The sequence below is a fragment of the Emiliania huxleyi genome (genome assembly GCF_000372725.1).
Source record: "Emiliania huxleyi CCMP1516 unplaced genomic scaffold EMIHUscaffold_349, whole genome shotgun sequence".
Taxonomy (NCBI): domain Eukaryota; phylum Haptophyta; order Isochrysidales; family Noelaerhabdaceae; genus Emiliania; species Emiliania huxleyi.
Genome location: NW_005199370.1, coordinates 63250 through 86863, shown reverse-complemented (window position 1 = coordinate 86863; position 23614 = coordinate 63250). Strand labels below are relative to the sequence as shown.

Sequence of the window (23614 nt, the reverse complement as noted above, 5' to 3'; positions counted from 1 at the left end):
TTTGCGCCCCGTTTGTGCCGCGTCCCGTACCCCAGAGTTCATTTTAACGAACAGAGACGCACGCTCGTGATGGGCTGCGCTCGCTCCCTCCCTCGCTCGCTCGCACACCATACCACACTCCGAAAATAGTCGAACCCTACCGACTGCGTGCCCAGTCGTTTGTCAGGAGAGTTCATGTCCGACAGCGAGGGCGAATCTGGCAGCCAAATTGCCGCGGCGGCCCCCAAGACCTTCAAGGAGCTCGGCCTGGCGGACCCGCTCTGCGACGCTTGCCAAAAGATGAACTTCAAGGCGCCGACCGCCATCCAGTGCGAGGCGATCCCGTGGGCGCTCGCCGGCCGCGACGTCATTGGCCTCGCGGAGACGGGTTCGGGGAAGACGGCCGCCTTTGGCCTGCCCGTGCTCAACCGGCTGCTCGACGCGCCCCAGCCGCTCTTTGGCCTCATCATCTCGCCGACGCGTGAGCTGGCGCTGCAGATCGGAGAGCAGCTCGAGGCGCTCGGCTCGATGATCGGCGTCAAGGTTGCGGTGGTGGTGGGCGGGGTCGACATGGTGCAGCAGGCGATCCTGCTCGCCAAGCGGCCGCACCTCGTCGTCGGCACGCCCGGCCGGCTGGTCGACCACCTGCAAAACACGCGCGGCTTCTCGGTGAAGGGTGTGCGGTACCTGGTGCTGGACGAGGCGGACAAGCTTCTGGCGATGGACTTTGAGAAGGAGCTGGACACGATCGTCCACGCCATCCCGCGCGAGCGGAACACCCTCCTCTTCTCCGCGACGATGACCTCAAAGGTCAAGCCGCAGCGCTGACGAACCCGAAGGGTGTGAACGGCGTCTCTTCATACCTCTAGCTGTGAACAGGTCAAGAAGCTGCAGCGCGCCTCGCTGACGAACCCGGTCAAGGTGGGAGGCAGATCCCTACCTCCCCACACCCCCCCAGATCGCCCCAGATCTCGAGGCCTATGCAGAAGGCTGGTCCCCGCCCTCCGAACCGGCGCCCGAGGCGACACGCGCACACGGCGCTACTCCTACCGCGCTACAGCCGCAGTCTCTGTGTCCTCAGGTAGAGATGTCGTCACCCCCCCCCATCTCTCCCCACCCCTCCGTGTCCTCAGGTGGAGGTTTCGTCAAAGTACAAGACGGTGCGCACGCTGCTCCAGCAGTACCTCTTCGTGCCGTCAAAGCTCAAGGACGTCTACCTCGCCTTCGTCCTGAACGAGCTGGCGGGCAACACGGCGATCGTGTTCGTGTCCACCTGCGCCAACGCGCAGCGCCTCGCCCTCGCCCTGCGCGCGCTTGGCTTCGGCGCCGTGCCGCTGCACGGCCAGGCGCGGGACGAGACACCTCCGAGACACCTCCGAGACACCTCCTAGACACCTCCGAGACACTTCCGAGACACCTGCGAGACACCTCCGAGACACCTGCGAGACACTTGCGAGACACCTCCGAGACACCTGCGAGACCTCCGAGACGCTTCTTGCGAGGAAGGAGGCTAGCTTGTGCCGCCTCAAGCTGTGCACGAGCGAGTTCACGCCGCATAGAGCCAACACGTTGCTGTGACGCCCCGCCCCCGCCCGCCCGGCCGCAGCTGCCGCAGCCCAAGCGGCTCGCCGCTCTCAACAAGTTCAAGGCGGGCGGGCGCTCGGTGTCAGCCTCGCCGCCTCGGCCGCCTCTCCATGACACAGCGCCCCTCTCTCTCCCCCCCCAGGCGGGAGAGCGCTCTATCCTCATCGCGACTGACGTCGCCGCGCGCGGACTCGACATCCCGTCGGTCGACCTGGTCCGCAGCTAGACACCCTCCTAGACACCCTCTCGACACCTCCTAGACACCCTCCTAGACACCTCCTCGACACCCTCCCAAGACACCTCCCAGACACCCTCCCAAGACACCTCCCAGACACCCTCCAAGACACCTCCTGGACACCTCCTCGACACCCTCCTCGACACCTCCTAGACACCTCCTCGGCATCCCGTCGGTCGACCTGGTCCGCAGCTCTGAGAGGAGGCGGGACACCGTCTTCCTATAGACACTTCGTAGACACTTCCTAGACAAGAGGGGGCGGGACACATGTAGTGACGGTCAACTAGGTCCTCAACTACGACCTGCCCGCAAACTCCAAGGACTACATCCACCGCGTGGGCCGCACCGCGCGCGCAGGGCGAGATCGCGCCGAGATCTCCCCGAGATCTCCCCGAGATCGCGCCGAGATCTCCCCGAGATCTCCCCGAGATCGCGCCGAGATCTCCCCGAGATCGCGCCGAGATCGCGCCGAGATCTCCCCGAGATCATCCAAGATGCGCTACTCACCCTCAACGGTGGAGATGACCCGAGATGACCCGAGATGACCCGAGATTAGGCGCGCCGGCCGCGCCATCACCATCGTCACGCAGTACGACGTCGAGCTCTACCAGCGCATCGAGCAGATGATTGGCCAGAGGCTGGGAGAGTTTGACGCGCCGCAGGACGAGGCGCGGACTCCGCCGAGAAGAGCCGAGAGCACCCGAGAGTACCCGAGAGAGCACCCGAGGGTAGGCGAGAGGAGCCGAGAGGAGCCGAGAGGAGCCGAGAGGAGCCGAGAGGAGCCGAGAGGAGAATTGGAAATGGAAGATGGGACCGAGCTGGCCCGAGACAAGGCGCTGCATGACCAGGCGCGGACACGGACACAGACACAAACACACACAGTCCACTGCCCCCAGGCAACACCGCCGCCGCCGCCACCACACCATCACGGCCACACACCGCTCTCCTTCACGCAGCGGGCCTTGCACTCTCGAATGCCGCGGGGCTCCTGTCTCAGCGACGTGCAGCGGCTCACCTCTCCCGACCTCGCCTCAGGTGCTGCTGCTCCTCGAGCGAGTGTCCGAGGCGCAGCGCCACGCCGCCATGGAGATGCGCGCCGGCGACAGCCGCGGCAAGGGCAAGGGCGGCGGCAAGGGCAAGCGGTCAGCCGAGGGAGAGGCGGAGGATGCGTCCGCCGAGCCGGAGCTGCAGCGCATGATTGACCAGCAGGCGCGGCGCAAGCAAAAGAAGAAGAGGTGAGCCAGCCGATGGCGGGTTGTTACCATTTACCCCGCCCCTTCGCCCTTGAGTGTGTCCTCGTGGTCGACTGTCCTGTTAGCTGTGTCTGTCTCAGGACTCAGCGTCTCGGTGATGCTGATGCCTGATGGTCCGGGGCGCGGACCGCGCTGCCTCCGCGGATTTCGTTTTTCCGTTTATTCTAAAATGGCAGCCACGGGCGGGACAGGGACCGGGTTGACGGTGATCACAGAACCGTATGCTGGCTGGGCCTGGTACGAGGCGTGACGGCCGAAAGGACCAGCGGAGTGGAGCCACAGCCGCCTTCTTGCGAGAGCCGCGGCAATCGTCCTACGAAAAGTGGGTAGTGGGGCAGCGTAGATCTCTGCGAAGACACCGACGCGTCGGGCAGAATCATGCGGAGACAGCGACACATGTCGGAAGACAGGAGGGTGTAGGCCCATCCACTACGCGGGCACCACAACAAGACAAGAAGATACACACACGCGGTACGGGGGGGGGACTAGGGCACGTGCCCACATGAACGAGGGCCGACGGCGCAACAGAGGGTGGGAAGAAAGTGGTGGTGGTGGTGGGGGGGGGGTCTCGAGGGGCTCTCCCAAGCGCCAGGCGAGGGAGGCGGCAGAGGCGGCAGAGGCGCGCGGGAGGGGCGCCTCACTGCGCCGTCGCGAGCGCCGCCTGTTGCGCCGCCTAAATACGAGAGACACACACGGGTGTGCCTCGTCGGAAAGAAAAGGTGGGCTGTGGAGCGGGACTGCTGTGGCGTCGCGCCGCCTGGTACTCGGCGACCAGGCACGAGGCGACCTGCTGCTGCAGAGCCCGGAACTCGACGGCGAGCCGGCGCGAAGCGAGCTTGAGCAGCAGCGAGTGCGGCAGCCAGCGCCGCCAGCCCGACGCGCCGGTGAAGTCGGCCTCGATGTGGAGCGAGGAGAGGAGCTGCAGGCAGGGGACCGAGTCGCCCTCGAGGTGGTGGAGAGGCGCCTGGAGCAAGTGTGGAGAGGTGCTACAGTGCTAGAGGCGTGTCCGCGGCTGCTTTTGAGGTTCTGGTCGGAGGCGCCTCTGAAGCGGTGAGCCTCGCCTTCATGTCCAGCGCCGACACGAGCACGGGGTGGTTGTCCGCCGCCGCCGCGCCGAGCACGTGCCCCTCGCAGACGAGGGAGGACCCCTTTCGCCGCAGCCAGAGAACCATCTTGGGCTTGGCCCACAGGTTCAACGCCCGCGGTCCCAGGAAAATGCACGGCTCGAACTCGACCAGCAGCACTTCCTTTTCCTCCCCGGCGGCCGCCTGGATGGACGGGTTGAGCTTCTGCAGGCCCTTTGCGAGCGATGAAGGGGACTGCGTCTTGAGAAAGTCGGAGAGGGAGACAGCCGGTCTGCTCCCCTTTCGGCACCGCTCGGTGATGCAGACCGCGCTGGCCTCGGTGGTGAGGGAGAAGGGCTGGTTTGTTTTTGACCCTGCAGGGAGCTGGGCGGTGGAGGACGGTGCCCGCGCTGACGGGTAGAGCGCGGCAGAAGGGGAAAGGAAGAGCAGCACCACGACGGCACTCGGCGGTATCATTCCAGTTGAGAAGCACCGCCAAGATCCTCTCGGCTGTTTTGCGGACGTTTTTCTTTTATTTTGTCTTTCCTGGCTGTGTGTCTTGTGAGCCTGTTTGTGTCTGTGTGTCGCTCGTGCGTGTCGTCATCATCTGTCTAGCGTCCACCCATACCGCGTTGGTGTCCAGTCCGAGCCTGGCTGTTCTTCATCTTTCTACCTACCTACCTCCCAGACCTCCTATGGGAACCAACCTATACGTGCTTTCCTCGATCCCCCGCCCTCCCCCGCCATCTCCGCCGCTTTGTTTGGCTCTCCAGCCTTACCACCATCGGGAGGCGGCGTGCGGCGAGGCGAAATCAGACTCGGTCGAGAGACCCCAGATTGGCATCCATGCTTTCTGGACAGGGTGGCCCGCCACAACGACCCCTGGAATTGCGACTCGCCGCTTTCCTCCCGCTGTGATCCTGTGTGAGCTCTGTGTCTTGGTTTGCCAACAACATACAGTCTGTTGCGGGCATTAAGAAAGTCTGAGCCCTGGCCTCGACACCTCGACACCAAACCTCGACACCAACTCGACACCTCGACACCCCATGCCAACTCGACACCCTCGACACCCCTCGACACCCCTCGACACCATCTAGGCTGGTACCACGCTCGTCCGTGTCAAGGTGCCAAACTCGACACCTCGACACCGCTCGACACCGCTCGACACCGCTCGACACCGCTCGACAACCGCTCGACACCGGTCACCGCTCGACACCTCTGATGATCTAACACAGCAGAGACGTAGACCCATTTGGAGTCACAGAGTTAGAAAATCAGGGTTGCAGCAGCAATACTTGGCTGGCAGTACTTTTATCCCTCAGTTGCAGCCTCTCAAAAGTTCTAGGTCAAGTTGCGGCTCAGTTGCTTGCACCCCTGTTGATGTAGCAAACATGGCAGTACTCAGGTAGCCCTCAGGTGCTGCACAGCACCTTGTACAGTGGCAATGAATCCTCACACCAGTGAGCTTGTGCCATGAGTGCAGACCTGTGGTCCATTGCGCTTTGTGCACTGGCGACGCTCGGCTGCAACGGCGACGCTGCAGCGGCGGCGACGCTGCTGCGCTGGGGTACTGTAGCCCTTAGCTGCTGGACAGCACCTTGTGCAGTGGCAATGTCCACTGACTCATGGCACCAGCCTTGTGAAAGGAGCGCTGTGGTCAGTTGCGCTTTGTGCGCCGGTGGCGCTGCAGGGGCGACGACGCTGCAGCGGCGACGCTGCTGCGGTGCTGCGCCTGCACAGCACCTTTGTGCACAGTGGCAATGACTCCCGGCACTTGATGTCCTCAAATGTCCACAGAGAGTATACTGGTTGTGCTCAGGTTGTGCTACATCAACAGGGTGCAACTGAGAGGCTGCAACTATAAGGGATGAAACAGCTTTGCAACTGCTGCCCAAGTTTTGTTGATGGGCTGCAACTGCATCCTGCCAAAGGCAGGCTCGCAAAAGGCAGGGTGGCCAGTCCGTACCAGGCTGGGTGGTTCACCACGATGGGTGTGAGCGGTTGCTCAACAGGCTCGAGGGTCGGTAGCGCCTCCTCGTCGTCGGAAGCTGGTCCTGGGCTGTAAGCCTCAGGGTAGGGTTCCCACGAAGAGTAGAGGGGGTCACTGGTAGAGCAGTCTGCTTGCTCGACATCCACATTCACTGCTTCCAGTGTAGTGATGCAGAAAGGCTCGGTCGCCCCCTCGTCAGCCTGATCATCGGGGTACATTCATTTCCTCGACCCCCTCTTTGGGCCATTCCGTTGTCCAAAGTTCGAGTGACAGCCAAAGATACACTTGACTATACATTTCAAAGATACAACATTATAACATTTCTCCGGTGTATCTTCGAAGTGTATCTTCGAGTGTATCTTCGAGTGTATCTCAGCGCCGCATATTGATCTCGGAAACTTGCAAACGTAAGTGTGTCTTGAGCGCGCTGCCCATCGGGCTTGACCCATATGACTCGTTGGGTCAGCATGGCGTAGGAGATGTTGGTCGGGGCTGTTTTGGCTGAGCTCACCGGCTCTGCGGTCCATGGTTCGAACTCGGCTTCGCGATCGCGGAGCGACGCGGACGCGCGCGTGTGCGCCTGCGACAAGACGAGACGAGACGAGCCGAGCCGGCGGCGGCGGCGGCGGCGGCGGCGAACTTTTGGTAGCGGTCGTCAAGGTTGCAAGCGGCGACGCCGGCGGCAGCCGGATCGGGTGATCGCGGCGCGCCGGTCCAGGAGCAGAGCATCCACCAAGGGGGTGCAGCTTTTGCTGGAGGCTCCACAGGTCCATCCACGGGCCGTGCGCCGAGGTAGAGCGTCTCGGCGGCCTCGAGGGTACGAAGGTCGGGGGATTCGTCCGCCTCACGAAGGCTCCATGTCGGTGTATTCACACCGGCCAAGAGCGGGAGCGCCAGAGAGAAGACAAAAGGCAACATGTAGCAAAGCTCTCTCTAACGCCGCGGTCAAAAGAGACCGACGGACCTTGAATTTCGGCGGCGCCGAAATTCACACAAGACTGTGAACACACCCACAGGACGCCGAGTACAAGACAATACGAAGGGAGTGTACTCAGGCAGTCAGGGACGGGTGAGTTCAAGAACATACTAAGAGCACCTAAAGGAGCAAGGCATACAGCTGTGAAGTGGTTTTCCACTGACACACGATCTTTCCGTTTCACGCCACTTTTTTGTGTGTGACGAAGCGAGCCTGCACAAACCTCACTTCTATCACACACATGGCCGCCTTGCTGGTGGCAGTGCCTCTCGCAGCCACCGAGGCCACCGAGGCCGCGTGCGCCTTCAGCCTTCGCCACATGGGCTGCGTGCCGCGCGATGGCGCCTCCATCTATTTGCGCGACTACCTCTGCGAGCTGTCGTTGTACGGTTGCACGGCGACAGCAGGCAACCCGCACAAGCTGAATCCCGAAGCTTACGCGGCTTGGCTCGCGGAGCAGGGCGATTCAGCCAAGACAGAGTCGGCCAGGGATGAGCTGGCCACGGATTCCTCCAAGGAGGCCTCTGAGAAGGCTGCCGACGCCGCGGAGGACGCGACGGGGACGGAGGCCGCGGCTGAGCAGACGGACGAGGCGCAGGAGGGCGGGTCGGCGGAGGCGCCGGACGACGAGGCCGTCGAGGCCGAGGCCGCGTAGCTGAACAGCGTCGAGTTCTCGCGTGCATTGCTGTCCTCATGGTTGCATCTTCGTCTGGTATTTATCTCGGGTCTCTCCAACTCTCAGCGGGGACTACACAGCTGCCGCAGCAATCAAATCCTGGCCGTGCGTTGGCGAGTGGGCTTTCGCGACCGCAGGCCTTATTTTGTGGGCGTCAGACTTGGCACAGAAGCCATACGCCAGTCACACCAGACGCACTATTTATACACACACCACACGGAGCACGGACACGCCCTCGATCTGGCAGATGCACTGGAGATATGTGGTTGCATTGTGCCTGTGCGATTATTTTCTGGAGATCGACGGGGTCACGAAAAAGTCCCACACGGACTGCAGGAAGTGCACACACGGTCACGGAGAAAAACCGGAAAATGTTGGGGGGGAAACACTATCGAGAGGGGGGCACTTGGACGTTGGAGGGGGGCGCACACTTGGAGGGGAAAACCACTGGTTCTTTTCCGGTTTACGATAGCCATGCGATTTCTGGAGAGCGACGGGGTCACGAAAAGTCGAAGACCTCACCACACAGACTGCAGGACTGCACACACACCGACACGGCGCGAAAAAACACTTCTTCGGGACGCGCGTCGAATCCTCGTGTTATGTGGGGTGTTCTCTGGTAGAACGGGTACGAGATGTTTGTAGGGAGCATTCGCAAAGAGGAGCCCCGCGCACGCACGACTCCGCAGGAGGAACCCGGGGTGCCTCGCATCACAGAAGCTCCTAGGCCTCCGAATTGGAAATAGACGGACCACCCTTTGGTGGCCAGAAGCTCAGAGGCCCAGTTGCTGCCCGAATGTCCGCCATTGCGCTGCACGTAGATTGGCGGCAGCGAGCCCGAGACCAGGGCCCTCGCGAGGAGCGACATCATTCTGCCCGTCTAGTCGGCGCGGCGGGCAGGACGTTTCGACTCTCATTAACGGCGCAGGACTCTCATTAAGGTGGCAGTCCGGGTTTTGCGAGACGGGTGTCGTCCCGCAAGATGGCATCACGCTCGCACCTGCCGACCGCCGCCACGGCGGCGAGACGCCTTCTCCGCCACCGCGGCGCCGGCCACAGGCCAGCGCTAGGCAGCTGCCGGCCACACTGGGCCGGATTTGCCGGTAACCGTCGCCGCACACTCCTACATCCACGCCGCTGTGACGTCTGGCGACGAGGCGCCGGCCGCCAAGCTTCATCGCCAACGTGGTCGCTCGCTGGTCCTCTCGGCTCGGCCACGCGTCGGCCCAGCTCACACGAGCTCCAGACAGCCACCAGTCGCCACGCGCAAAGCGTACGGGTCGCCGGCTCCCTGTTGTGCTCTCACGCTGGCCGGCGTAAAACTGTGCTGGCAGTTGTCAAGCCGTACCCGTCGCGTTTCAAAAGGGAGCCCTCAATCGACGCGTCTACACGCACCGTGCCACCGCTCTCCACAACTGCTACCGTGGACATCAAGCTCCTCGACTCGATCTGCGGCTACGACGGCGCTCTAGCTGCTGGCTCTCGCGGGTGTCTGGCGACCCGCTCAGGCTTGCGAAACGGCCGGCCGCGGCGACGTGTTTCGAGCTCGCTGGCCTTCTCCGCGCGGCTGGGCCCGCCCCTAGTCGGGGCAGACCCGCCCAGTCACTGGGCAGCGCGTGCGCCGTCATCCTGGACGACGGTGTGCCGATGCATCCGGGAGGCTCCGCGGGGCTGCTCTAGCAGCCTCGGGAGGGTCGAAAATCGAAGCCGGAGCGGCGGACCACGGAAGCTCCACGGACGGTGAGGCGGACTGTGGTTGGCCCCCTCTGACCGGGTGAGGGAGTGGCGCCCCGGGAGTGCCGCTCCGGCGACGTCTGTGGCCTCCAAGGTACCGTGACCGCGGTGCTCGCTCTCGCGGCCGTCTCACGACCCGCTCGAGACGAAAACTGGAGCGGACGGTGCGACGAACCGCGAGTGGGATGGTCTTCTCCGCGCGGCTGGGCCCGCCCCTAGTCGGGGCCGACCCGCCCAGTCACTGGGCAGCGCGTGCGCCGGCGTTCTGGACGACGGTGTGCCGATGCATCCGGGAGGCTCCGCGGGGCTGCTATAGCAGCCTCGGGAGGGTCGAAAATCGAAGCCGAAGCGGCGGACCACGGAAGCTCCACGGACGGTGAGGCGGGCTGTGGTTGGCCCCCCCTGACCGGGTGAGGGAGTGGCGCCCCGGGAGTGCCGCTCCGGCGACGTCTGTGGCCTCCACGGTACCGTGACCGCGCCGCCTCGCTCGGGAGGCTCTTTCGGAGCCGTCGGCCTCCGAAACCGTCGCGTTGCTGCGCCTGGACGGCTTCGATGCTCGCCAAACCCGTCGGCACCGTTCATATACACATGAATTGTGAACGAACGCGCATTTTTCTGATATCTTACTGAAATGTTCCCGAATGTTAGTTTCGATCTAGTCCTCACGGACACAAAACTGAGGCCTCCTAGCACGGAGAAGCGACTAAGAGTCGCCGACGTGCGAGTAAGATACCAGAAAAATACGCCCGGAATCACAATTGATCCCGTCGACAAGGCGCCCCAATCGCGGAGGTCTGGCGCGGGCGTGGAGGCGAGCATCGACGCCTCGACGGTTGCTCTTCAGAGGCCGAAAACAGGCGCCTGAAAAAGGAGAGAACGCGAGACTGATCACGCGCGCGGAAAAGCCCGAGGGGCGATTCTAAAGTGCCGAGGCGCTTGCTAATCACCCCAGCTAGGGCCACGGAGGCGCTCGCGGCAGGTCTCCGCGCGCGCGCTGGCCGGTGGCAGCTGATCTCGGGCGGCGGGCGGCGGGAATGGGCTCGGGCGGCACCTTTTGCCCTCAAAAGTCGTTCGAGAGTACCGGGTCGCGGCGGGAACGCGCCCATCCGCTCGATGGGTGTCAGGAGTCGATCGCCTGCGCCACGAGCGAGCACGGGAGTCGTCGCGATGGGAGTCGTAGCGGCGTGGCGCTGGGCTTCGAGAGAGCGACGTGGGCGCGGCGGCGCGGGCGGCCGGTGGGGCGCGTGAGGTCCGCACCTTCGCGACGGGCAGGCTCGATACGGCCGCTGGCCGGGGCGGCCGCTCGACCGGCCGCCGCGGTCGTTCCGGCGGCGGCGTCGGCGTCGGCGTCGCGAGCGAACTGGCTCGCATTCGACCAGCGACCCTCTTCACAGAACCCGGACTGCCACCTTAACGGCGTTGCGCTTCGACCCTCCTCCGTGAAAACTCGCGGTCGGAAGGGGGTGGGGGCGGCGACCGTTAGCCGGCGCATCAAGAATACTTCACATTCACACTGAAATAAAGAAATAAAACAGATGGGAGGAGGACAAGGTCCACACCTGCAGGAGCAGTCCGCTGGTTCTTTTCTTCTTTGTGCTGCGAACATACAGTTGTACGCCGTGTGATCGATCCACGGACCCGCATAAACACATATATATGGCGTCGCCGCTGACCTCCGCCGACGACGAGGCCCTCATCGAGGAGATTCTCGCGCGGCTCACCCTGCGCGAGAAGCTGGGCCAGATGATGCAGCCCGACTGGCGCACGTTCCGGTCGGCGCCGAAGCTGTCCGAGGCAGGCGCCGCCGTCCTCCCCGCGTGGGCCGGGTCGGCGGTGAAGCGCGCGCTCAACGCGCCTCTGACCGACGAGCAGTGCGACCGCTCCGTGGGCAGGCATTGCCTCGGCTCCGTCCTCGGAGGCGGGGGCGCATGCCCGACGCCAAATGAGCCCTTGGCGTGGCAGGCTCAGGCCGCTGCCATGCAGCGCGCGGCGCTGCGCGCGTCGTCGGGCTTGCCGCTGCTCGTCTGCAACGACTCCGTGCATGGGCAAGCCTGCCTAGATGCCTAGATGCCTAGATGCCACGCCTCGGCTGTAGACGCGGTGCGTGTCCTAGGATGTGCCACGCCTCGGCTGTAGACGCGGTGCTGCCTAGATGCCACGCCTCGGCTGTAGACGCGGTGCTGCCTAGATGCCACGCCTCGGCTGTAGACGCGGTGCGTGCACTAGGATGTGCGTGACACCCTCCGTCCTCTGCTCAGGCAGGCGAACCTTCGCGACGCGACCCTGTTCCCGCACCACATCGGGCAGGGCTGCATGCGGGACGAGGGCTTGGTGGAGGAGCTCGGCGCGCTCGCGGCGCGCGAGTCGGCCGCGTGCGGCATCAACTGGATCTTCTCGCCGTGCGCCGCGGTCGCTCTCGACTTGCGCTGGGGCAGGACCTATGAGAGCTTCTCCGAAGACCCCGCACTGTGCGGCCGGCTCAGCGCGGCGGAGGTGCGCGGCATCCAGCGGTGCGGCCTGCCGATGGCGGCGTGCGCAAAGCACTGGGTCGCCGACGGCGGCACCGCGCTGGGCACGGGCAAGTTCGACATGGGAGGGATCGGCAAGGCGGTCAACTCGTTTGGCCTGGACCTTTCCTGGACCTTTCCTGGACCTTTCCTGGACCTTCCTGTAGGCGGTCAAGTCGTTTGGCCTGGACCAGGGCAACGCCGACTGCGACGACGCGGAGCTGCGCGCCACACACGTCGCTCCGTACCTGCCGGCGCTGGCCGAGGGGGTGCGGACGGCGCTGGCGGCCCCCTCCTCCCCGGGGAGCCCCTCCCTGAGCCGTCGATCGCGGCCCTTCCCAGGTGCTGACGGTGATGGTGTCGTACTCGTCGCTCAACGGCGTCAAGTGCCACGCGAGCCGCGCACTCGTCACCGGCCTTCTCAAGGAGGAGCTCGGCTTCCGAGGCGTCGTCGGGTCGGAGGAGCGGTCCGCGCGGCCCAGCTTTCTCCTCCTTCACTCACTGCGTTCCTCTTCAGGCGTCGTCGTGTCGGATTACAACGCCGTGCAGCAGTGCGGCGGCTCGTACTCCGCCGCTGTCTGCAAGGTGGTCAACGCGGGCGTGGACGTCGTCATGACGGCGGGCGGGCGCGCGACACGTCCGAGACATGTCCTTCTCTCCCTCTCTCTCTTTGTGCACCGCCGCTCTCCCGCCACGCCCGCTGACCGGGCGTGCCGCCTGACACGTCCACGACACGTCCCTCAGGCTTTTTGGCGACCTGACGTGGCGGAGGCAGCTCGAGGAGCTCGAGGCGGCGGTGGGGCGGGGCGACGTGCCGGCCGAGCGTGTGGACGACGCGGTGAGGCGCGTGCTGCGTGTCAAGGTCGCCTGCGGCCTGCTGCGCCGCGCCGCCGCCTCGACTCCAGCCGGAGGCGACGCTGCCGCCGCCGCCTCGCGCTGTCCGCTGTTTGACGCGGCCGTGCCTCCGATGGGCGATGCGGCTTGCGTCGGCTGCGAGGCGCACCGCGCGGCTGCGAGGCGCGCGGTGGCCAAGTCTTGCGTGCTGCTGGTCAACGAGGGCGGGCTCCTCCCGCTGCCGGCCGGAGAGGGAGGCCGGCCCGCCGCGGAGCTGCTGGTCACAGGCATCGCCGCCGACAGCCTCGGCCGCCAGTGCGGTGGCTGGTCGCTCGAGTGGCAGGGCTGCGAGGGCAACGCCTTCACCACGGGCACCACCATCGCCGACGCCATCCGCGCCGTCCAGCCGGGTGCCAGGCTCGTGAGTGGCCGCGCCGCTGGACGGCAGGCAACGGACGGACGGACCGCACACGGACACGCACGCACACGGACACGCACGCACACACAAGCGTACGCACGCGCACACGCTCACGCTCACGCACGCGCACACGCTCACGCGCGCGCGGCGGGCACTCCCACGCTGCGACGTGCGCACCGGGCCCTGCACCTCGACTGCGGCTGACCACCTGCCTGCCTCAGGATGTGGACGGGTTGGCCTGGCTGCTGGCCCACGCTCCCCTATCCTTCCCTCAGGCGCCCTCGGCCGGCGCCGCCTCACGGCCTGTGGCGGTGGTGGTGACGGGCGAGGCGCCGTACGCAGAGGGGTTTGGCGACGTCGAGGAGCTTCGGCTGCCGCCCGCAGACGTTCGCGCCGCCGTCGCCCTCGCTGACGCCGGGTGGGCCGTGGTGCTGCTGCTCGTGACGGGCCGGCCGCTCCTCCTTCCGCCGCCGCTCCTCTCCCGCGTCGCCGCCGTTCTCGTCGCGTGGCTGCCCGGCACCGAGGGCGACGGGGTGGCAGACGTGCTCTTCGGCAGGGCGCCAGCCACGGGGCGGCTCTCCTTCTCGTGGCCGCACGCGATGGACCAGGCTGCGGCCGCGGCGCGGCTAAAGGGGCCCCTCTTTCCGTTTGGGCACGGGCTGCAGACCAGGGCGGTGGGTTGAGCGCCCGGCTGTCCGTGTGTGCGCGTGCAGCACTCTTTCCCCCAGGGATTCTCATCTGGTATCTCCCCTCCGGAGATGTGCCTGTGCTCAAGAGATTGTTTTCGGCTTTCGCGCGCGCAGACATGAGACAAATACTTGCGTGTTTTCCTATCGCGCGCAGACAGAGCTCGACAAAACTATGACGGCTTTATACCCTTTAACGCCTAGAGTAATTTACGGTACGCTTTTGGCTTTACACCTCCGGTACGCGGTAGTACATAAAGCCGTATTAGGTATCACGCGATTTTTCTTCTCCGCTCTATCACCCAAAGCTCACGCAGTGAAGCTCGTCGAGCTCGTCGCCCTCGACAATCGGGATTGGCTGGGGGGCGAGACAGAAGGCAGCAAGCGACGACCAGTGGCGCTGGGGCGGCGGGGCGAGCAGAGCGAATTCGCGCGCGTCGCAGGTGCGGCAGCGGAGCCGGCCGCGCCTCGCCCGCAAGGTGTGTCTTTCACCCCGGCCCGCCCGCCTCCACCTTTCGTCGCCCTGAGCCGCGTGTAGGTGAGAGAGAAGGTGTCATTGCGGGCCTCGGCGTCGGCTAGCAGCCGGCGGAACCCGAGGTTGTGCAGGGTGAAGCGGACCGCGCGCGGGAGTGGCCCCTCGGGCGACGCGAGCTCTCGCTTCGTCGCCTTGGAGGTTGGGAAGAAGCCGCCGTCGAAGCCGCCGGCGCGGAGCAGCGCCAGCTGGTGCGGGGCGAAATGCTCTGCAAAAGTGTTGTGCACCCAGTGGAGCGACGTGCTCTCCACGCGGACGACGCCGCCGGCAAAGGCGTTCTCCGGCGGCGCGTCGATCAGCACGCGCTGCAGCAGCCCAGTCGGAGCGCCGAGCAGGTGATTCGATCCGCCGTGCAGCCGCAGCTGCGAAAACATCAGGCAGCCGCCCCGCTCCTGCAGGCCCAGCGCCGGAAGCAGAAAGGCGTAGGCGCCCGTGCCGCCCACCAGGGCCCGCCTCCACCACCGCCCTCCCCGGCTGACTGCTGCAGGAGGGTCGGCCGGCGCCGGCGGCTGACCACTGCAGGCGCGCGCCGAGCGCGAGGAGACTAGCGCTGCGGCGGCGAGCGGCACCGCCAGCCAGACCAGGAAGCAGAGATGCCAGTCGTGGCCGCTGCCCTGGATGGTGGAGCGCGCGCGGGAGTGCAGCGGAGCCAGTGTCGTGGCGATGGCAGCTGCGGCGGCCATGGCGACGGCGGCGAGAGGACGCGGCCCAGCCGCTTCCCTCAGGGCGGCGGCGGCCTCCTCCGGGATCCAAAAGAAGAGGCGGGGCACGGTTGTGGCTCCAAAGCTCGCGATGTTGTTCGGCGGCGGACAGGCGGCGATGGCGAGGTGGAAGCTGAGCGCGCTCGACACGCCAGCCCAGCAGCAGGGAGCCAGCAGCAGCGCCGGGATGGCGGTCTCCACGAGCAGCACAAGGGCGGGTGCAGCGGCGGCCATCAGCGCGGGCAGTGGCGTCGCTGTGACGGCGGGTGGTAGGTGCTCGAGCATCTGTAATGCAAACACGGCTGCACAGGAGCGGCGCGGCTCGGCAAACGACGAATTCAGCTTCCAGAGGGCGGAAGCGGCGTAAACAGTTGCGAGCTGCACACGGACCGCGGGTGCGCAGGACCTGACGATGGCCGCCTCCTCCTCAGCAGAGAGCGGCGGCAGCCAGCGTCCTCTGAGAGCCAGGGTCTCACATAGCGCGCCGAGGAGGCTGAGGTCAGTGAGAGTGCCCCACGTCTGCGAGTTCCCCAGCGCTGCACCCTTGGCTAAGTTGGACACAGCGCGAGCGAGCAGCGTGGTCGCGAGGAGGGGCGGGGAGGTGGGAAACAGGCCGAGGAGCGTTAGGAGCCCGAGCAGCACCGCAGTCGGCTGCCCAGCCAGCGCGTCGCCAAGCGCCGTGGCGGCGGAAGTGCCAGACGCGATGCGAAGTGCGTTTGACACGCACCAAAGTCGAACATATGGCGCGAGCAGGCCCTGTGCCCGAAAAGGCTCCATGCCTTCGCGTTGAGGCGTGCTTCTCCTCGCTGGAGCTGCCCGGGCCCCTCCACGGCAGCGCTGGCACCTCGTCGTCCCTGAGCGTCGACGTCGAGTGAGGAGTACCGTCGTACCGTCGTGTGCGCGTCTGGTGGGTTTACCTCCGTTGAGAGAGGGCGCTCCGGCGCTAGGGGAACCCAAAGCGCCGACTAACCCTCGGTGACCCGTGTTTACGGCCCTTTCCCTGCGAACGCGCACCCCCCAGGGCTAGGGCTCTCTTGCCCGCAACCCGATATCGATCATCCGGCCCGCTGGGTGTGCTTCTTAGCTCCCCGGCCCTGGATGTGAGTTGCCCGCCCAAAAAAGTCAATTCTTGACTTGGGCCCTCGGGCGGCCTTCTCTCGAGGTCTCGAGACACACAAAGCGGCCAAGGATGTGAGAGAGATAGATCTCATAAGTGGCAAATCTCAATTTGGATGTGAGGTTAATGACTGCACTCCAAGTAAGTGCTCCAAGTGCCTCAAACTCCGCCCTACAATCCTATTCGTGCCCCCCTCGAGCGGCACGCAAACAGTCGTAGACGACAGACCCTAGACGGCCAACCAAGGGCGGCCCCTAACCTAAGGTTGCTGAGCCCTTGAGAGAAACAGTTGGAGCACCAAACACCCTCTGGTTTCCCTGGAAACTTCCGGAAACTCAAAGTGCTGGGGACCCTCTGGTTTCCTTTTTGGTTTCCGGAATCTCGGGACTCCTAGACAGGTTTGTTTTTGTTTTGTAGGCCCCTCGACATGCACATGAACATGACATGACATGAACATGAAATGAACATGTGCATGCATGTGCATGAGCATGTGCATGTTGAGAGAGAGATTTTTAGCAATAGTTGTTGTGTTTGTTTGCATGTTGTTGTTGTTGTTGTGTTGTTGTTGTGCATTTGACATGCACATGCACATGAGAGAGAGAGCACATGTGCATGAGCTTTCTTGTGCATGTGCATGTGCATGTGCAATACCAGTTTGTTTTTCATGTGCATGTGGAGGGCCTCAGCACGTCAGCAGTGACAACAGGGAGTGGGTGCGCCGCCGAGCGCAGGCCCTGTGCCCCGTGTACGAAAGATTGGCCGGGGATACAAAAAAGAAAGACAAAGGGCTCCCGGACATTCCGCCTGATGCAGCTGGGATGCAAATCAAAAAGGACAGTCGCTCGCACGCCGCGGACTCTGCCGAGTGCCCCCCTGTTCTTCGAATGGTGCTCTCATTCTGTGCACTCCTCACCGCTCACGCGCTGGCCTACGCGCCAGCCGCCCACGTCCTGCGCCACCACTCACCCGGGCCGCTCGCGCTGGCACGGCCACGACCCAGCCCGGCCATGGTCCTGCTGCGGAGGCGCGCATTTGGCGAGAGCTTTGTCGGCCGCTTGTGGAGCCACGCGAACGCCGACCGGTACCGCCAGAGCTCTCGCCCATGGACGGCGCAGTTTCATTCAACCAGGTCCATCTGGCTGTCGTCTCTTAAGACGCTGCGCCACTCTGAGGTGCGCCGTAGAGTCCCAGCGCTACCTGCCCGTCACCCGAGGGACTCTCTCCACGAGAGCCTCCCGACACGCCCGCGCCCGAACCGGACAGGTTCTGAGCGGCATCCTGCAGCCGCTGCTGCTCACGACGACTGCGTCTCTCGGTGTCGCGCTCTTTGACTCGGTTGCAGACGGGGTGCCGGGGAAGTCGGCGTCGAAGGCCCTCTTCCAGATGCATTCGCTGCTCGGCGGCGCCCTCTCTCTGCTCCTCGTCTTTCGGACAAACAGCGCGTACAACCGCTTCTGGGAGGCGCGTCGCATCTGGGAGAACCTGCTCAACCGGTGCCGCGAGCTGGCGCGGTACGCCTACTGCTTCCGCGACCAGCTCCAGCCGTGCCGCGTCGACCGGCTCGCCCAGCTGCTCACCGCCTTCCCCGTGATGCTCCGGCGCCACTTGTGCGGCGAGGCGCGGCCCGCCGCTGAAGGCCTGCTCGCGCCGCTCGCGCCGCTGCCGGCACCGCTGTGCGACGCGATGCGTTCCTCCTCGTCGCGCCCGCTCTACTTGTGCAAGCGGCTCGCCGCCGAGATCTCGGGCGTCTCAGATGCGTCCGACGGCACCTTCACCTCGCGCGAGCGGCTGATGGGGCTCTCGCTGGTGAACCAGCTCGGCTCGTACGTCGGCGCATGCGAGCGGCTGCTGCAGACGCCGGTGCCGCTCAACTACGCGCGCCACACGTCCCGCTTCCTCACGCTGTGGTGCTTGACGCTGCCCGTCTCGCTGGTCGGCTCGATGGGGCTGCTCGTGGTGCCCGTCACCGCCTTTGTCACGTGGTGCCTCTTCGGCAATCTCGGGTGATCTCGGGTGATCTCGGGTGATCTCGGGTGATCTCGGGTGCATTCTTCACAAGGTGCCTCTTCGGGATCCAAGAGATCGGGCTCTTCATCGAGCACTGCGCGCTCGACAACGGCGACATCTTCATGGACCAGCTCTCGGACCAGGTGATGATCGACGTCTGCGAGGCGCGCGAGGCGACCGGCCCTCCGCAAGCTTGGGACCCGTCCCTTTTTCAGCCGTCTCCGACCGCGCCCCATAGGCGATCGCGCACGACGAAGTGCCCCTCTGCGCGCCAGCAGAGGCGCCGGCCGCCGACGCTGCGCCGCCGCCCGAGCCGCAGACCGGGGCTGCGCAGGCCACCGCCGCAGCGCCGGTGGCGGCGGGCGGCGGCGCCGCCGCTCCGCCCGCCGCGGCGTCGCTGGTGCCGCGGAGCGCATCAAAGGCGCGGGTGGCGGGTGTGCTCGCGCAGACGGCAGACGTCGCTGTAGCGCGCCGGCGCGTGTGGCACGGGGAGGGTGAGCTCGTCTGTGCGGTCTGCTATAGGAGCGCGCCACGTGGAGGCACGACGGTGTCGGCGGCGGCAGCTGCCAGGGCGGCGCCGGCTCGGACTCCGACTTCGCGGCTCGGTACGTGCCACCCGCGCCGATGCCCTTCTGAGGCGCGCGGCGGTGGCGAGAGGAGAGGGGGGCGGCGGCCCTCCAGGGCGCAGGACGGGCGTGTGCGGTGCGCGAATGCCCGAGCGCGCCGCGCACGGGGAGAGGGGCGGGGCGGGGGGGGGGAGAGGCAGACTCATTCTCATATGGGGTACATGGATGCCAGCGCAAGCAGTGGATGTCTGCCGGTCCGGATTGATCGCGAGAGCTGGGGAGCAGAGAAAGTTGTGTGTGAAAGTACCCTTAAACTTGAACTGTACCGGATTGGATGCATTGATCATTGATATATCACGTACGTGGCTGGGTTCACAGCGATTGTAGGCAAACGAAGGGAACACTTGACGGTCGCGGCCTTCCGACTCGCGCCTCCGCCTCACTGGCACTATTGTAGCCCTGGCCGGTGCGCGTGCTCAGTTGAAGTTCCGGAGTGAAAATTCGAACGCGTTCTCTCACGGTGACCAAGAAATGTCCACCTCAGAGGCACCTCCGGAGGCAGGCCGCCGCACGCCGGCGACACAGCTCCAGCTGTCGAACTGACCCGCAGCTCCTCTCATAGCGGGAACTGTGACAAAAGTTGACTGAGGCGGTTGTGAGGAATCATCATACGGATCACATGGTGGCTCTCTCATGACGGGAGACCGCCCGACCACTCCTGGGTGGCACTGCCACCGGTGTCCCTCGACGTCCTGTCGACAGCGTGCCGACAGCGACACAGACCATGTGGGACGCGTCGAGTATCGACCTCTACTGCTTACCCAGCCTTCGAGTGTATCCTGGCTGTGGTCCCACACCCACTGGTGTCCATCTCAGAGACCGCAGGAGGTCATGAGGGTCGATGGGAGTGCCAACCCCACAATGCCTAAAACCCAGCCCAGTACGGGGTGTGGTGTGTGTGGACCGTTAGTTGCACAGCGGGGTTGTGCGCCGGGCCCTCCTGCCTCCTGCTCGGCTCCAGCCAGTAGACAAGTCTTGTCATCAACAGAGTAGAAAGATCTGACCTCGGGGCTGATGTGACCAAGCGCTGGTAGCGTGGTTTTACCTCACACCCACGGTCTCACAGCGGTGTGCCGGCAGTCGCCGAGCAGTGTCGCTCACACAACTGACTGAGGGCCAGTGAGGGCGAGCCCATCGCTGTCACAGCTGTGGCAGCCGCACAGTAGGCTGTGCCATCTGTGCTGAGCGTGTGAGCAGCAGAGGAGCTGCTCTCCAGGCTTCTGTCGCAAAGAAATGCATGCCACTGAGGAAGGCGCGATGCTAGCGCCCCACGGCCGGCGCTGTCGGTGCAGCTTCGGCGCGTGCGCCTGCGGCTGCGCGAGTTTTTGGCGACGCAGGCCGCGGCGGGGAAGAGCGTGCCGATGCAGCGGACGGCCCTCGGTCTGCACCCGACGATGCGGTGGACGATCCGCTTCGGCACAAGTGGCTGGCGACGACGCGAATCATCGCGCCGAGGGCGAGCCGGTGGCACGCGACCGAGCGGGGCGACGCGCGGGAGGAGGAGCCGACAGTGCGCACGGGTCGCGGCGAGAACACGATCTACGTCGCGCTGCAGCACATGAAGAACCACGTGTGGCGCGAGATCTGGCCGGCGATGCCGGACGACGCGAGGCAGTACTGGCGGCTGGTGACCAAGCAGGTGATGTCGCTGTACGACGGCGGCGGCGGCGGGATGAAGGACGCGGCAGGAGCCGCCGGCCGGGCGGCGGGCCACGAGGCGGCGCGGGAGAGGGCGTCGCACGGGCAGAGTGAAGCGGCGCAGCGGGCGGCGAGCGAGAGGGCGAGCGCCGAGGCGAGCCGGCGGACGATGGCCGAGCTGCGCGAGGCGACGACGAAGCCGTGCACGAGGCAGCACCTCTTCCAAGTGGGGGAGTACCAGATGCAGGACACGCAGCTGATAGAGCCGTTCGAGGTGAACGTGGCCTTCATCATGAACGCCTACTTGTGCTTCGCGCGGCAGACCGGGTGCCGGCCGGGGATGGCGGTGAACGACGCGGCGGACGCGGCCGATTCGGACAGCCACTGGCGCGCGTCTCCCGCTAAGAGAGAGAAAGAGGCAAGTAGGACGGCGGCGTTGGCGTGTGATGGGGCGAGACGACACTGAGCCGTGCCGCTCGCCGGCAGGCGCGAGCTGCCGCCGCTGACGATGGGCGACCTGTCCATCGCCGCGGATGAGCTGCTGCGGGGAGTAGGCGGGGCGGGCGTGATGACCGAGGGCGACTTCGAGGCCCTCACCGCTTGCTGGATACCACACTCCCTGGGTCCCAGGGAGTGCGTGTATCCAGCAGGAGTGAGTAGGCTCGACGCCGTTCTCGAGATGGAGCTGCAGAAAGTACGCCGCCGAGCGTGCCACCGAAGGCGTCCTGGCGGAGGTGGTGGAGTGTGAGACCTGAGGCTGCGGAGGTGACGCCCGAGGTACCGGCCCGTGCACAGCGACTCAGCCGGCGACCGCCACGGGCTCAGACGAGACTTGTCGACGCGTTCCGGCTCAGCTTCACCGTGGTCATCGGGCGTCTGTCGACGTCAGGACCAGCCATACAGCTCGCGGGTTTGAGGTCGCAAGAGCCAAGATGGTGGCGTTTGGACATCCCAACCATCACACAAGACAGTCTGTAGGTGATGGCGGGACGGCGCAGTGTTCGTGGCACTCGGCAGTAGGCACCCGCGGCACGGCCCCGCTGCGGTCGGCTCTCGCTGGCTGCGGAACCGGCCCCAGAAGGGGACGGCGCGGACGCGGTCGGTCCGGGCGGCGAGTGTGGCAGAAAGCTCTCCTGCGCTAGTATGGGCACCCTCTATGACAACACTACTGATCCTGGTCATTAGAGCTGCCAGGGATAGCGTCAGGAGCCGCGGTAATAGTCAAAACCCCTCATATTTGAGACATCGTGTCCCATATACTCGTGCAACAACCCACGCACCGCTCACAGGCTCACACCAGCGTCGCGCCGGTCGGTCCCGCGCCGTCCTCCGCGTCGCTCTTCCGGCCCGACCCCTCGAGCAAGCTCGTCCGGAGGGCGAGCTTGTCCGGCTCCCCCTCCTGCTCCTCCCTCTCGCAGTCCGCGCCCCTGGCGCCGCCTCCGCCTCCGCCGTCCCCGCCACCCGCGTCGGCATAGCAGACGGGCCCAGACAGCGCGCACATGAGGAAGCCGGAGAGGGCGACGCCGCCGTTGCAGGTGGCCCACGCGAGCAGGACGGCGAGGGCCACCTGCGCGCGCTGCGGGGCCGGCAGCGACGGCAGCCCGACCAGCGCGATGACCAGCGCGATGGTGAGGTCTCGCGTTCCAACCTCGAGGCAGATAGAGATGCGGTTGGGCGTCGGCTGGGCGGGCATGGTCCAGCCGAGGAGGCAGCACCAGGCGACGGTCGCCACGCCGAAGAGGGGCGCCGCGAGGAGCGTCGCGTCGGGCGGCAGCTCTGCGGAGCGCAAGAGCTCTGTGAGCTGCGCCGACAGAGGCGGCGGGCCGCTCGTGTGGAGCCGCCGGACGGCGATGGCGAGGAGGAGGGCGAGGAGGAGGAGGAGGCGGAAGATCCTCCGCTTGACGACCCGCCTCCGCGCGGCGGTGAGCCCCTCCAGCCGCGTCAGGCTGCTCGCCGCGACGCCAGTCAGCATCGGCCCAAGCACGAGGGCGATGCCGTGCACCATCTCACTAAATGGGACGCGGATGACTTGCTCGGCGCCGAGGACGCGCGGCATCACCACCAGCAGCCCGAGGGGCAGCAGAGCGGTGGACAGGATCATCTCCGCCACCGTGAGAGTCACGTTGAGCTCGGAGTTTGCGCCGACGGCCACCGCGAGGATATTGGCGAGCGGGCCACCCGGCAGCAGAGCGACGGTGAGGATGCCGATGACGCCCTCGGGTGGCACGTGCGGCACAATCCAGACAGCGGAGATCGCGATTAGCGGCACGATGAGCAGCGTGGTGAGGAGCGTCGCGCAGAAGGCCGCACGAGTCTGCCGGTCCTTGAGGACGGCTCCGATCCTGGCTGCCTCGGTGTGGAAGCCGATTGCGAGCACGATGACCGCGATGGGAAGGTCGGCGGGCGAAAAGAGCTGCCACCAGGGCAGAGACTCGTGAGGAGCCATCTCTGGACGTAGATACGTCGAGCGGCTGCGAGCTGGCAAGCTGGCAGACGAGGAGCGGCAAGGAGACCCGCTTTCGCTCGAGCCAAAAGAATTCTTGCTCGGGCTAGGACTTGAGGATCACTGGCACGAAAAACAACGTGTGGAAAGAATGCTCAGCACACATGCATGCCATGGAGAGGCATCGATGGAGAGGCCTGCTTTGCCCGCCGGGGTGGAGCTAGGGGTGGCCATGCGGCTCGGTCAAGCTTGCTAGGCCGGCGGCTGCGGCTTCTTCTTGTTGACGAAGCCGAGCGAGCGGACGGTGGTGAGCCCCTCGCCGGCCTTGAGGCAGCTGACGTACACCCACTCGAGGCCGCCGAGGTTGACCGTGATCGTGAAGAGGCCGTTGCCTGTGAAGTGCGTGATGCGGAGATGTGGGGCGGGCGGCAGAAAGGGGGGCGGGAGGGGGGGGGGGGGGGGGGCGGCGGGCCTGGCCCAACTCCAATCTTGATGAGGCCCGTCTCGATAAAAACCTTGACATTGCCAACAATCCCCTTGACCTGCGTCGCGAGGGCGGGGCCATGAGGTCGGTTGGAAGGGCTAAAAAAGGGGCAGGGCGGGAACCGGGCCCG

The 23614-nt window shown here is 65.4% G+C and overlaps 7 protein-coding genes across 7 annotated transcripts in view; 4 read left to right on the top strand and 3 right to left on the bottom strand.

Moving 5' to 3' along the window:
• Positions 1-225: 225 nt before the first annotated feature.
• EMIHUDRAFT_52587 (hypothetical protein) lies at positions 226-2178 on the top strand (the record flags this gene model as incomplete). Its single annotated transcript, XM_005773016.1, has 6 exons — positions 226-789; positions 859-900; positions 1113-1307; positions 1586-1642; positions 1715-1777; positions 2086-2178. Coding segments are annotated over 6 exons (1014 nt in total), but the record flags the coding sequence as incomplete, so codon positions are not given.
• Positions 2179-7322: 5144 nt separating this feature from the next.
• EMIHUDRAFT_242016 (hypothetical protein) lies at positions 7323-7736 on the top strand (the record flags this gene model as incomplete). The annotated part of the gene is made up of 1 exon (XM_005773015.1): positions 7323-7736. The coding sequence occupies one exon, from the start codon at positions 7323-7325 to the stop codon at positions 7734-7736; it is 414 nt and encodes a 137-aa protein (XP_005773072.1).
• Positions 7737-11147: 3411 nt separating this feature from the next.
• On the top strand, positions 11148-13933 carry EMIHUDRAFT_117563 (hypothetical protein; the record flags this gene model as incomplete). Its single annotated transcript, XM_005773014.1, has 6 exons — positions 11148-11528; positions 11754-12101; positions 12166-12267; positions 12341-12465; positions 12743-13253; positions 13526-13933. 6 exons carry the CDS (start codon positions 11148-11150, stop codon positions 13931-13933), a joined length of 1875 nt encoding a protein of 624 aa, XP_005773071.1.
• Positions 13934-14234: 301 nt separating this feature from the next.
• Positions 14235-15946, bottom strand: EMIHUDRAFT_242013 (hypothetical protein; the record flags this gene model as incomplete). Its single annotated transcript, XM_005773013.1, has 3 exons — positions 14235-14336; positions 14429-15082; positions 15239-15946. 3 exons carry the CDS (start codon positions 15944-15946, stop codon positions 14235-14237), a joined length of 1464 nt encoding a protein of 487 aa, XP_005773070.1.
• A 466-nt stretch (positions 15947-16412) lies between these two features.
• EMIHUDRAFT_242012 (hypothetical protein) lies at positions 16413-18929 on the top strand (the record flags this gene model as incomplete). Its single annotated transcript, XM_005773012.1, has 5 exons — positions 16413-16427; positions 17018-17458; positions 17550-18268; positions 18346-18436; positions 18816-18929. The coding sequence occupies 5 exons, from the start codon at positions 16413-16415 to the stop codon at positions 18927-18929; spliced, it is 1380 nt and encodes a 459-aa protein (XP_005773069.1).
• Positions 18930-21770: 2841 nt separating this feature from the next.
• Positions 21771-23075, bottom strand: EMIHUDRAFT_444675 (hypothetical protein). The gene has a single exon (XM_005773011.1). The coding sequence runs from the start codon at positions 23001-23003 to the stop codon at positions 21849-21851; it is 1155 nt and encodes a 384-aa protein (XP_005773068.1). The 5' UTR covers positions 23004-23075; the 3' UTR covers positions 21771-21848.
• A 177-nt stretch (positions 23076-23252) lies between these two features.
• EMIHUDRAFT_444671 (hypothetical protein) overlaps positions 23253-23614 on the bottom strand; it is a gene marked incomplete at its 3' end in the record, with an annotated part of 1320 nt that continues 958 nt past the window's right edge. The window contains exons 4-6 of the mRNA XM_005773010.1: positions 23473-23544; positions 23370-23392; positions 23253-23334 (exon numbers count right to left, since the gene is read on the bottom strand). Coding sequence (XP_005773067.1) covers positions 23253-23334; positions 23370-23392; positions 23473-23544 — 177 coding nt within the window. The remainder of the gene's footprint in view (positions 23335-23369; positions 23393-23472; positions 23545-23614) is intronic.

What these genes read in the sequence shown, in the direction of transcription:
- EMIHUDRAFT_444675 (XM_005773011.1), bottom strand. Translation starts at nt 23,003, where the DNA reads ATGGCTCCTCACGAGTCTCTGCCCTGGTGGCAGCTCTTTTCGCCCGCC.